The following is a 14,353-nucleotide window of genomic DNA, read 5'->3' on the forward strand; positions in this document are numbered from 1 at the left end:
AAATATGGTCCTCGAAGCCTGAGAGAGTTTGATTTAATTTGGTTTTTGGAAGTGAAGGAGATGATGTTGGCAGAAGCTCTGAGGATTGCTCCTGCTCCTGTGCTGCAGAAGATCTTGTCCATGGGCTTGGTTTTGGAGAGTCACAGAGTTCCACTTTCTGGCCTCCTGTTCGTGAATTTGACAGAGAGGATTCTGAGGTAGTCGACAGGTGCTGTGATCTCCGAAGCCTCGTCTCAAGTGGAAAAAAGCTTTCTGATCTTGGCAATGATGACGAAGATTGTTCAGGCTCTTGAGACAGCGGCCACATCTCAGGAGAAGATGTGATATTTACTTCAGAATCACATTCACTCACGGATCCTTTGGTCACCTCTGAGAAGAGCGGTATAGAAGGCAAAACCGAATATCCTAAATCTCCTTCCTTTCCAACAGCTGCAAACCTTAAGGAAGAAAACAGACATGCATATTTAACATCTAACAACTTGCTCCCACAGTTAGAAGTCTTATTTTAAGTCTAGTTGTGGCTGATATAAATGTAAATGTCAAGCTGACACTATATTTGTGTCAGTTCTGAGTTGAGAAAAAACACAGCTACTTCAATTATATTGTTGTTTGAAGACAACACTCCTACTGTGAACTTCTTTGTTGCTTCCTTTCAAAAAGTCTTGGTTTTTCTCCTTGATCTTTTCCTCCTTACATTTTGCTCTCATTTCCCTGCTTGACTCCAGAGGATCTGTAGATTGTGGGATCTTCAACCATCTGGAAAAATTTGACAAAAGTGACAAATCAAAAATGACAGAAAAATTGGAGAAGACAGAATGATAAGTGTAAGGAAACATCACTGAGGAGTCATTCGCTGGCTATCGCCCAGCAGTCCATTACTGAAACTAGGGTGGTGGGGTTCAGAATTACCTCATCTAACTCTGCGATGCTTAAACAGGATTCTGCAGGGCTGTCCGCTTTCCCGGCATCCTCAGCGGGAGCGATCGAGAAGAGAGAGGCAAAGTATTTATGCAACTCCATCCGCTCCGCTGCAAATCAGAGATGCAGTAAAGCAGATTTATGTTTAGAGTTAAACACTGAAATTAAATCAGCTCAATGACCAGTATGAATGTATTTATTCATAATACAGAGTGACAGATCACTAGATTTATATTTCAGTCCATGTCCAGTGAAATTTTTTTGCTTATTTATTTTCTGAATAAATACCCCTTCTGTACATAATTCTGTCATGAATATTAAAATGTTTTCAGAATATTTCAAAATGCACTACTGTTGAAAGATTTGGTATCAGTAAGATTTTAATAATTTTAACAACAGTAGAGACATCATTTTCCTTTTTTTGTTTGAATGTTTTTTTACATTTATTTAGTAAAAACAAATAATAAAATATTGTTTATTCTTAGTTCCTGTTAGCTAATGTTGCTAACTAATGCTAATTAATGAACTTTATTGCAAAGTGGTACTGTTTTTATTATATTTTTGATCAAATAAATGCAGACTTTTTGAATGGTGGAATAAAATACATTTTTCACCTTTTTTTTTCTGATAATGTAATATAATTATTTTTTCTGGTGGTGGACAATCAAAACAAATGCTTGTTTTAAAGAGTTAATGAGTTAATGTAAAAACATAAATTGCCATTACTTGAGGATCATATCATTTTTACAGTGTTTACAGTCAAAAATGTCACACTAAAGTGAAATGCTTTGTGAATGTTGTTTCATGTTTTGAAACGCAGGATGAATCAAGACAAGAAAATGAATCCAAATCAGACAAACCATCAGAAAGACGGCTTTGCGTTGGAAAAAGTGACTGAAAAGTGTTTCGGTGTGAGCACCATGGAGACGGGCTTTAGAAAAGAAGCAAACAAGCTCGGCTGGTGCCGATGAAGAGAGACCTCGCTCATCATGGTGCTGTTTGGGAAAAGCTAAAGGTGGTCAGTTCTTTGACAGCTGTGATCAACCGGCCTCCCAGCAGCACCTAGAAACTTCTCTCAATCAGCTGTCGGAGTGCTCTGTCAGACCATCGCCCTCCCTCCAGTGTGTAATAAGAGCTCTGTGATTACCCTTCAGGGACGCAGTGATGGATCCGAGCTGCCGGCTGAGAGAGGAAAGCTGCCCTCTGCAGTGACTCTTACAGCTCATTTCTCCAACTTTTTGGAGAGAGTGCACTTGTACAGGTCTCTGTGAATCGCAGCATGTACACGACAGGTCACTCACTATTCCTTATCATCCTTTGACCAAAACAGGTGCGATATGACAAGTTTCAACAAACATGTTTTGCACCATGAGTCCTATTTTGAGGGATAGTTCACATTTACACACTGATGATGATAGCCTTTGACTTTTTCAGTGCATTGAAGTCTACAGCTAGAATCATCTGTCAGTGTGTGTGTGTGTGTGTGTGTGTGTGTGTGTTCAACAAAAGAAAGAATCCAATACAGGTTTGGAGCAACTTGATTTGAGTGAGGTGATGACACAAATTTTTTTTTTTGGTTGAACTATCCCTTTAAATGCTTGCAAAACTGGAGAGAAATATGAACAAAGGAGGCTATGGAAAATACATTTGCATTGTTTATCCTTGCGATCTTTTATTCAAAAATCTGTAGAAATCTAACCTTTCTTTAAGCAATACAATTATTAAAAAGTTATTAGTAATAAACACGTATAAATCTAATATCGCTGAAGTACACTCCTGTTCATATTTAAATTTTCTAGACCTTTATTTACAAAGGGTGCAATAATTCAGACCACAACTGTATACGACTACATAACTGTAAGAAAAAATATGGTTAATTGGAATTTTATGTTTTAAATTGTGTTACGTGAATGTCTATTATCAGTTTACGGTCTAATTGCATATGTTATGCGTGTGATGAAACGGGTCGCGACCTGTCACTTTTCGGCTCAGTTCATCCATCTCTGTGGGTGGAGGTGTGAGTGGCTCTGGACGGTGTTGGACGACAGACCGGGCTGAAATTCTTCAATTTGTCCTCTGAGGAGAGAAAATAACGCTGTTCCCAGTAAATCACACTCAGAAATTTGAGGATAATTAATCAGGCTCCTTTACTCAACGGTGCAACTATAAATAAACAACATTTTAGCACAGCACAGCACTTTAGTAATAGCTTTATCCTCCTCTGAAAAATATTTCCCCTGTAGGAAAAAAAAATAACATTAAACAATAATGTAATAGCCTGACGTGTTTCACTTCTTTTCAGCTATTTTCTAATCGATTCCTGAAGTATGAAATCAGATCCTGCCCCACTACAAAAACAAGCGGCAAGTTAGTGGACTACCTAAATCAGTAGTACAGTCATTAATAGTGTTAATAAAAATCTTTATTTTTGGTTCTCCAAATATTTTTAGCGATATGCTGTCATTAAGAATAGCTGAGTGACATACCATGATTTATGAATGAGACAATTATGTACAAACGTACTTAATATTTTTCTTGTGTAAGTTTTTGAGGTTTATGCTGAAAGCAAGGAAAACCTGTTTGCAATAGTGTGTTTATATATGAATACTTAAACATTTATAACAAAAAACAACGTTCTTGCAGCATATATAATTGTGATAATAGTAAAAGGAATATTTTTAAAGAAAATATTTTATTGCATTTTAAAATGTAATTGAGACTAATGTTTAGCTAAGAAACTTATAATCATTCAGACATGTTAAACAGTTGTTCTGCCTAATATGTTTATGAAAAATCATGTTTTTATAAAAAAACTACATTGACCACTGAAACAGAAATCGTTTCTGACATTATATATGTGTTTACTGTATTTGCTTTAACGCATCCCTGCTTAATAAAAGTTTCTTGAAAAATATTTTACTGACCCCAAACTTATGTCACATTAAAAAAGTGAAACGTAAATGCTGTTTCAACAGAGCGTGCTATTCTCTCTCAGTGCATACAAGGAAAGCGACATTATTTCAGTCCAATAACAAATGAAAGCGGCTGAAGGAAGTTGATGAGCCAGACTTCCCTTTTGAGCAAATCTCAGCTCAGCCAGATTTCCCTGACCCACGGGTTTAGTCCTTTAAACCTTTTCCTGGTGATTTACCATACAAACGCATTAGCAGAAAAGCCATCAACCCTCTGTCTTCTACTGAACACAAGTCTCTTTCTCTTTTATTCGTTGTGCTCTGGTCTCTCTCTTCCTGAAGCCAACTCTTGCTGCCTCAGCAGGACAACCTGCTTTCCTCATTGTGTGTGTGTGTGTGTGTGTGTGTGTTTGTGAGCGTATGAAGGGATTAGACACCCCTATCACACACTCCATTCCTCCAGAGTGTGAGCTGCAGCCCTGGGCCACGCGTCTGCCCTTCTCCTACAGAGCCCAAACACACACATGCACATGCCGGAAAAATCCAGCTTCCTGTTCCGTGATTCTTCACACACCCGGCCTCAAAAGAAGGCAATTTGATGGATTCACAATTAGACCCTTCTTGAATAGCCGACCTAAATACAACCGCTGCCACAGATACCATAACGCTGAAGAAGCCCGAGATTCGGTTCAAAGCGCTTATAGGAGGGTTTACAGATACTGTGTTTGTGTGTTTTGCTTGCTTTTGTCAGGCTTTTCATTTCAGTAGGCGAGCATCACAATCTTTTGGGGGCAGAACAATGGCTCTGTTTCAAAACTTAGTGTGCTTCACATGGCTCTTTCTTCAAACAAACTTAGTGATGTGAAAGTACTGCATAGTGTTATTTTTGTTCATTTCTTCAAATAGAACCTTCTTAAGCAACTGATGTAGAAAGCTACTAAATAAAAATGAGTGTTATTTTGTGATTACTACTACAGTCTTTATTAATGCTTCAGCTTTTATTGCAATATTTCCATTTTCATATTTCATTTTGTGCATTTGCTGTTTATTTATTAGTTTTAATTCATTAATTTTTAAATTTCAGTTTTAGTAATTGTATTATTTTAACATCAAATTTGGATTTATCATCTAATATTTATATCTCATTTTATGTTTGCATAATTTAAACATCTTCAATCACGCTTTCTCTCGCCACAATTTTGAATAATCACATCGCAGTGCTTTCTATGATTGCTTTCTAGAAGAGTGCAATACAGGACCACTATTCCAGTGCCTTTGGCTCTACAGGTATATCTTAAAATAAATTTCTCCCACAGGGATTTAAAAAATGTCTTCATTAAAGTGTTATTAGTCGTGAACCAAAACAATCAGTTACAAGGTGAATCGCAACAATGCAAACTTTGATTGAAGCAAAAAAAGTATTTGAAAACTGGACAAAGAAGGTACAACAGCTATAATCCCTTGAAACATTGTGAATGCCATAATAGAATTAAAATTCACAATGGTGATATATAAAACTATTCATTTTAAGTTGTTGATCATATTAAAGAAACAATATATCTTAAGTTTATTGCAAAATGTGCATAAATTTATACAAGTACTTTAGTGTTTTAAGGAATTTTCTGTACAGCACCATCATCATGAGTAATATGTAGTTTTTACCACACATTCCACTCTTAAACATGATTATGTAAAACACAGATGGCTTCAATTAAAGCATATATCATTGATTAACAACCTGTCTTTAAAGATTTATAAGTTAACATTAAAAATCAATTTTCCTTATGAAGAAAATAAATGGAGTTTTTACTTCTGGAACCCATCTGTTGCACTCTTTGCAGGACACGTCCTTCCAGGATTTCTGTATTGCTTCGATTCAAAGCACCTCAAAAGCATTTTAGAAAACATAATGAACCGATGTCAAACACCAATCGCTCTGCCAAACCAAAACCTAGATATTTTAGGCAATATAGAAATCTTGGCCAGGACACGTCCGGGAAAATGGCTCTAATGATCACCCTAAAGTTGCTGCATACAATTTGAAACAAGCTTCATGTTAGAAGTGTGCATATGATGCCTTAAAATAGTCCCTAACTAGGCAGCCCACTAGGTTTGAGCACCTGAGTGTTTGTTTAAAACAGATTTCACAAAGTTAAAGCACTACCGCGAGACTGCTTTGGGGCTGATTAGCTCAATAAATCCAAGTGACTCTGCGTGTGGCACAACTTAAAGGTGAGACTCTGTAATTAGATGCCATAAGTCATTAATTGATCTTAAATGGACCTTAATTGGGGACTGGGAAGGTAAATGAAGCTTGTAATGCTCCTATTCAATGTTCAGTTATAAAGTGTGAGGTTGTCAAAGCGCTAAACTCATGTGTTTTTTTAGGAGGAGTTTCTCCATGTAGCTCAAAGTGTCCTCCTTGAACTCCACATGAAGCAGCTGCTGGGATCCTTTCTCTGTTTGTGTTTCCATCACAGACACTAGAGAGAAAGAGAAACCAAGTCTTCAGTCTAAACGGTGTGTACAGAACAGGATAATTTACCTACAGTATGTATGCGGTCGATCAGACACCGATAACCCGGTTTCTTGTTAGCTTCAAGCAAACCACTAAAGAATTTATATTAAACACAGACTCGTGAGACTGAATGAGGGAAATAAGCTGTCTGGTGCAGAATTCGAGCAGTACTATAGACATAATTCTGTCTTTGTTTTGAGAGTTATTTTGCTGTATTGTGAGAATATAAAGGGCGGTTAGACTTCAGTGCATTTGAAACCCCCTTAACACAGCAGTCATTATCACAGTGAGCACAAGCCAAGCAGCACTGCAGCGGGCGAGACTCCTGCACAGCCAAGTACAGAAAGGGAAGTGAGAGAGAGACAGAGGAACACAAGGACTCTGACACATGATAAGGACTAACTTTAGTTTGCTGCAGTGTGATCTGACCATTTTGTTGTAAGAACAGTTGTCCTATTCAGCTTTAAACCCCAACAATACATTAAAGATATGTTTGGAACGGAAAGCCGGCATGCTATTCTTATTGAAGCCGCAGTATATAATATAATATAATATGTAGAATGACGATAACTATGTAAATAAGTAATGACTGAATATGAAGTACTTTATATGAATTTGTACATTTGGCACATTTAAATGTGTGTGTGTGTGTGTGTGTGTGTGTGTGTGTGTGTGTGATGCATGTGTGTGTAAGTGAGATGCATTAAGCATTCTGGCACAAGTTTGTGCAAATGATAAAGATAAATGATAAAATAGATACAATAGGTTCATTTGTTTTAAAGTTTATATATATATATATATATATATATATATATATATATATATATATATATATATATATACACAAAATCGAGGATGAAAGAATGAATTAATGAATGAATAATAAATAAAAATTTCATCCTGTCTGCACTGGATGTGAGATGTACGTCATAATGCAAATAAATTGCTCATGCTGCAGAGACACTCAGGTCACTTTATTGCAAATCCCAGTGAAATAAAAATTACAAATTTTATAGGTAACATTTTTTTTACTAATTTGTTTCTGATCATAATTGTATGCAGTTGTAGCAATACTATATGTAATGTATAATAAAAAAATCTATGCATTTGCTTTAAAGTAAACTAGGATATTAAATTACTCACCGGCGCTTTGTTGTGAATCTGCCTTTAATTAATTGCAAGTTTCTCATGTGGTGAAGCTGTGACATTTATCACCGCATAAAGTGCACTAAATTTAGAATTAACTGTATGCACTGGGCTAGTTTTTTGATGTTAAATAGAGTACAGTGATTCTCTTAAAGGAGATCCTGAAGTCAAGTGCATGGATACTTCAAGTCTGCTCTGATTTAGCAAACAAATATCCCGCTGCTCTTGACTAATATCCCAAACAGATTGAACATCTTGTGACCTGGCATCATCATTCAAGTTTCTGAGAGCGGTTTCTCAAACTCATTGAGTCATATGTTGTCAAATCACGGAGGCATTTCTGCAAACTGCATGCAGCGCCTGAAAATACACACACGCAAGGCGCCAACGAGCACATGTTTGTCATGCATATATGTAGTTACCTGGCAACCAATCAGCGGCCCTGTCACACTCCTGGTGTGTTATTTCAGTCAATGCCACACATGAGTGTGCTTTATGAGAGACTGTTTGTGTGTGTTCTGACAGCCTGCCAGAGAATATACGTGGCAACTCACACGAACCTGACAGCATGTCACTTTATTACCGCTGGGTTTGAGTGTAGCACATCCACACACACACCCGGGATGCGACGTGTGTGTGTGTGTGTTACCTGGTCTCTGTCCTCTCTCTCTCCACTCTTTCAGAGCCTCCTGGAAGGACCTGGCTGACTCCTCTTCATCAAAGCCTCCTCTCAGCAGAGAGCTGTCCTCTTCCTCAGCAGCCTCCTCATCCTCCACGTCAACAACGTCATTCACTTAACAACACCTGAGGCGAGACACGGAGAACACAATGAGAGTGACAGAGAGAGTGAAAGGAGGAGATGAAATTAAATGGAGCACACGGCCAAGTTTCTACACTCTACAGAAAGTTGCGAGCAGTTTCGTGTTCAAATCTTTCGACGAATAAATCTGAATCTACCTAGAAACAGTATAAGAAAGAGACGGGCTGCTGGCTGTGAGATATCAATCAAAGTTGACGCCTGGCTTGAAATGTTTATTTAGAAGGTTTATGAGGTGATAGATGTGTGGAATAAAACTACATTTCCCAGCATTCTCTGTGGAAGTACAAGAATGATAAAATACATTGTTCATCAGTCAGTCGATATCTTTTGCTTTTCATTTTGTTACAGGCACTTAATAGCTTCTGAGGGAGTTTTTTTCCTGAAAGAATGCAATACTTTTTATTCATCAAGGACACATTAAATTGATCAAAAGTGTAAACAGATGTTTAGAATGTTGCAAAGATTTATATTTAAAAATAATACTGTTCTTTTAAAAATCATAATAAGAATCCTGAAAAAAATGTATTATGGTTTTCCAGCACAACATTGTTAAGTAACAGTGGTGAAAAGGACTGATATCAGAATCAGCCTATATGGGCTTTAAATTTAAAAGTATTATAATTATTATAATTAATTCTGGAGGATCATGTGACACTGAAGCCTGGAGTAATTATTCAAAAAATTCAGCTTTGCAGCACACACACACACAGACACTTATATATATATATATAAAACTTTTATTTAAAATTATTTTTGTTTTACTATATGCTAAGACTTTACTTAAAATCTTCATATAAAGTGCATCATCTAAGAATGTATGAATTACGCCTTGTAATGCACCTCATAATGCATTGTATTACCTCATCTATCCATTCATTATTACATAGAAAAGTAATGTACTTTCATTACAATTATTTATGAATACTGTATAATGTACTACAGCATTAATTCCTTTATAAAGCGTTGTATACAAATGCATCAAGTAGGTTTATTATGTCATTATTTTGCTCAATTTTTTGATCAAATTTAGTCACCAAACTAAACTTCTGTCAAAAACACTAAACTCATACTCATAATGTCTTCTAAAGCTCTTTATCGCACATAATACACAATCATGTTTGCACTGCATTCTTAATTTATTAAATAAGGAAAACCTGTGAAGTGTGCAAAAAAGTCTGTGAACATTGAAGTGCAAAAAAGGCCTACCGCTTGACACAACTAAGACTTTCAACCTGATCTCATAAAAATAATCAGCGACTCACCCGCGTGTGCTGCATTTTGGTTATCAGACATGGGCTGAAGGCTCCTGGGAGCTGATCTTCTCTCTGTGGCTTCACTTTCATCGGCGGATTTGCGGGATGCACCTCGTGTATGTTGATTCTCCTCGCCGCTTACCTGCCGCTGGAGGCAGCCCAACACATCCCGAGTGCTGACAGGGGTCTGGAGCTCTGCCTGGAGGACAAAGCATAGATTTCAATCAGACCTTTAATTCAAAGTGCACAAACGCATCCTGTTAATGATTCAGCTAATGTACTGATGCAACCGAATGAATGCACACTCTTTATAGGTAAAGCATTCATCCAAATCATTAAACGGATGTCCTGTGTTCAAAAACAAGCTTTACGGACAGCATCTGCGGTACGCTGTTGGTTCCAAAGAAAATTTCATCTTGTCAGTGCATTGACCAAGACAATCTATAATCTAGCAGGATTAAAACGCTGAAATTAAAACCTTTAAAAAAATGCTATTTGAAATAAAATATGCTTTAAGGAAAAAAGTTATACTATTTTAAGCACATTTTTATTTTTAACTGAAACTAAAACTCAAATATCATTAAAAAATATATATATATATATATATATATATATATATATATTTTTTTTTTTTTTTTTTTTATATAAAAATGCAACAAAATTACTAAAACTCAATAATGTCTGCTTTATTTACAATATTAAAACATGATAGTGCAATTTGAAAACCATGACATACGTCATACTACAAAATAGTCCAGAAAACCCCAGTACTTATATGTAGTAGGTTTATTTAATTTTATAAAATTCACATCAGGTAACGGCTTTTTTTATTACTGATTACTGCAAATATTATCAAATCTCTGCATAAAATGTGCAAATGAATAACAGCCCTGAAGAAAAGCTTGATTAAATCACATAATTTACCCAAACAACCCCCAGCCAGTCGACTTATTCCTCTTTATGACATTATGTTGTTAAGATAACATTGTTGGTGGCCATGATGGTGGTCAGGCTGCTGAATGACACTCTCTTACCTCACCAGATAAGACCTTGACTGCCTAGTAAATACATTTTTATTATGCATCCAAACTACAGTAAACATTAGCAAATGAATTAGTTTATCTCTGAATATCGATTTGCAGGCAATAGACAGCAATAAAAAACTATTAAAGGGAGAAGAAATGTGTGCATCGGAAAACAGAGATAAAAGAGAATGAATCGAAAGCAAATGGGGAAATGCTTTTTTATAAAAGACAGATTTGAGGACAAACCAAGATTGTAAAGAACAAAAAATATTAATATTTGTTCCCTCTTTCCACCATGGAAGCAAATTAAACAGGATTAGGATGTATAAAGCTGCATCAGAGCCAAGCGTAGTGAAATACAATTCTCAGTTGCTTGCCAAGACGGCGCACTCCCTTCAAGAAGACCGCAACAGTGTTTTACGGTGTCATAATCAAGCTATCAATGAGTAGATGGATTCAAAAACTATAAAAAAATAAATAAAAAAAAATCACTTGTAGCAACAAGCCATTTTTCTGTTAAGACTGAAAGCAAAATTGGTTAAATGTTGGTATGCATCTGTTCTTATTAGTTTACTATGGTGTTTGATTAACCAAAACCAAATTGTACTGCAATCAGTCGTAAGATGCATCTGATGCTCAATATTCTGAATAAGTTAGTACTTCAGTTTTTTTCAGTTTAATTTAGGTTTAGATGCTTAGATGACAGATGTGTATGCTAGAAGTCATCTAAAATAGAGCTGAAAAAATTAATTCAACAAAAACCTTCAACCAACAATCTGAAGTACTAAAATCACTAAAACTAATAATAAGAAATGAATAAATAAAGGTATTATTTAAAAAAATATATAATGCTAATTTAAGACATTAAGAGGCACAGTTCACCCCAAAAAAATGTTTTTCATTGTCTCACCCTCATTTTGTTTCAAACATGAATTTCTTTCTTCTGTTAAACACAAAAATAAGATTTTGAGGAGAAAGTTGGCAATCAAACAGTTGTTGGTAGCCACTGACTTCATAGAAGGGAAAAAAACACTGTTTGGAGAAGTTTTTAGTCACCAACATTTTTCAAAATATCTTTCAACATAAGAAAGAAACAGGTTTGAAATACCTTGGTGAGTAGTCAAGTCAAGCCACCTTGATTCAAATAGCGCTTTAACAATACAGATTGTGTCAAAGCAGCTTTACAGCATTAAATAGGAAAATCGTGTGCCAATAATGCACACAAAGTAAACACAGTAAACACAATAGTAGGACAATAGTAAACACTCAATTTTCAGGTCTAGGCAGTTCATCACTGAATCAGCTCAGTTCGGTTTAAACAGTATCTGTGGATGATATCACTGGAAATTAAGTAGTGAGTAAACAATGACAGAATCTTCTTTTTTTTGGAAACTATACTTTTAGAAAGTAAGGGAGCTCACTGGGTTTATGAATAGAGCCTATGGCTTCTCCTGATTCTCCTCCATCTGGACTTGTTTGCTTGTGTTTGCGTATCTACTTTAAAGGCTTTCTGCACACAGCAGCGCAGGGTGAGCGTCACACGGGGCAGAAGGACGTTTGGTGGTGCACATGTGCTGCCTAATGCTGCATGATGAGATGTAAACACGAGGACAGACGTGAAAGGTTTATGCGGGTCACCCAAGGTCATGTTCTCAGAAGAATATACCTGTAGTATACCTGTAGGATGCAATAATTGGAGCACCTCAAACACTACGATCAGCACTGACACACACATGATGATGCCTAAACATATTTGTATGCCTATGTGGAGGGCTTTCGGTCGAGGGGTCGCGGTGGAGGTATGTTCCTGCACGCCTGGGGTTAGCGCTTAGCATGCAATGGACACCATAATGAGCTGATTTCTCCCAGTTGTCTGAATGACCCTGAGGGTTAGCAGTTAAAATGTCCTTAAACGATTAAAATGCATCTTACTATATGAATGCACAGTTTAATATCAGAAACCCACAATAGTTAGTTTTGTAATATGTTTTGGAATACATCTCTTTGTTTCACACAAGGCTGCATTTATTCGACCAAAAATACAGTAAAAACAGAATGAATGAGTTAGAATGCATAAAAAAGTTTTTATTGCCATTTATTTTAAAATATTATTTATTTCTGTGATCAGCATAATTTCTCCAGTCTTCAGTCTTACAGAAATCATTCTAATATGTTGATTTGAAAAGTTCAGAGTAGGTAAAACAAGGGATGGTAAAGACATTTAATGTTACAAAATATAAATTTTCACTCTAAATGCAGCTTTGATGAGCATAACACAAAAAATCGGAATTATTCCAAACTTTTGACCGGTACTGTATATCGCTTTTCTTTTCTTAGAAGAAATGTACTAATTGCGGTTGTACATAGTTAGGTACACAGAAGATAAAGTAATTAGTGTCAACTTTCATTTCATTACCAATTAAGTGACTTTAGTTTGATACTATAAGAGTAAAATCAGGTAATTTAATGAGCACACTTATTTTTAAATACACACAGTTAATGTGATGAGAACAAAGAGAAATGAAGAAAACCAAAAATATAATGCTGCTTATTTGTAGTTTTGGCTAAGCCTAGCATGTATTGCTTTAATGGGAAATCCTTTAAAAGAAATAACCTGTTCAGAACGAACATGAACCTCAAACCATGCGGCTATTTGAGAAGAGGGGATCGGACGTTATATATGTATATAGTGAAATATTACAGATTTTTATTACGGACCAAAATCCCAAATATCACAGAGATTATTCAGCAGGCAACGTGACTGCAAAGACTGCCAACAGGGCTGTATTGGTCCCCTACAGAACCCCCTCCTCAGGCACCGCTGGTCCGGGTTCGGGTGCGATGACGGATGTATTGACTGTCTGATAAAGGCTTCAATCAAACACCTCACCACGGGGCCACTCAAGTCTCTAAAACAAACTCCAGCTGGACAGGGAGCGATTGTGTGTGTGTGTGTGAACACTGTTTGTGTGTCTGCTCTCTAACCTGGGAACAGGTGTGTGTAATCAGAGCTGCTAGTTGGTGAGCAGATTGTCCACTAATGGTGACTAGCGCTTCCACGTTTCTCAGAAACGGCATGGATGAGGAAGACTGAATCTGGAGGTTTGTGCCTGGCTACTTTCGGGCGTGTGTAGGTGTGTGTGTGTGTGTGTGTGGTGTGCGTGTGGGACGGACAGAGGTTGTCAGAACACCTCCTCACCTGTACAGGAACTGCACGATGGCGCTTCAGTGCCCTTCTGGTGGAACCTGACAAAGCAGCCAACACAATAATCCTTCTCCGCATTCTGCATACATCTGAAACAGATCAAAAACAATTAAATAAACTCAGCATGCATACAGCAAAGTACATTCACCCCAAAAAACTTTAATATCAGCAATATATATTTAAATATCTTGCACTTTTGCTCAACACCGATACATATTAAAATGGAGAGAAGGGAGTTGCACGTATCTTAAGGGAGCTCATTATTTTGTTACCGATTGTAAATGAGTGCGAGGCGATATAGGAGAGGCCGTTTGATGGACAGGACGGGTAGAAAGACAGGCGGCATAGCAGCACAGGAATTTAAAAGGAAGGCCTATCAAATCCGCAGCTGAAGAGCCACTTGTAAATGAGATCCAGGCTGCTGTCCTGATTAAGTCGGTCTCCTCTGGCCTTGATGATGCAGCACTTCAGCTTGAGAGATGCATGAACGAAGAGTTTGTATTTCTAGAACAGACTTTGGATAGGTTTGGAATAATATTTCGGCAGTCTATATGAA

General features: G+C 36.8%; 1 protein-coding gene and 1 pseudogene across 1 annotated transcript in view; both read right to left on the minus strand.

Moving 5' to 3' along the window:
• Positions 1-2,906: 2,906 nt before the first annotated feature.
• On the minus strand, positions 2,907-14,143 carry LOC122362763 (annotated as a pseudogene).
• A 14-nt stretch (positions 14,144-14,157) lies between these two features.
• The window catches only part of LOC122362764 (Golgi integral membrane protein 4-like), a 3,746-nt gene continuing 3,550 nt past the window's right edge, over positions 14,158-14,353 (minus strand). Inside the window, exon 7 of the mRNA XM_043264322.1 lies at positions 14,158-14,268. Within this exon, the coding sequence (XP_043120257.1) occupies positions 14,158-14,268 (111 nt within the window). The remainder of the gene's footprint in view (positions 14,269-14,353) is intronic.

This window comes from Puntigrus tetrazona, chromosome 18 (genome assembly GCF_018831695.1).
Source record: "Puntigrus tetrazona isolate hp1 chromosome 18, ASM1883169v1, whole genome shotgun sequence".
Lineage (NCBI taxonomy): Eukaryota > Metazoa > Chordata > Actinopteri > Cypriniformes > Cyprinidae > Puntigrus > Puntigrus tetrazona.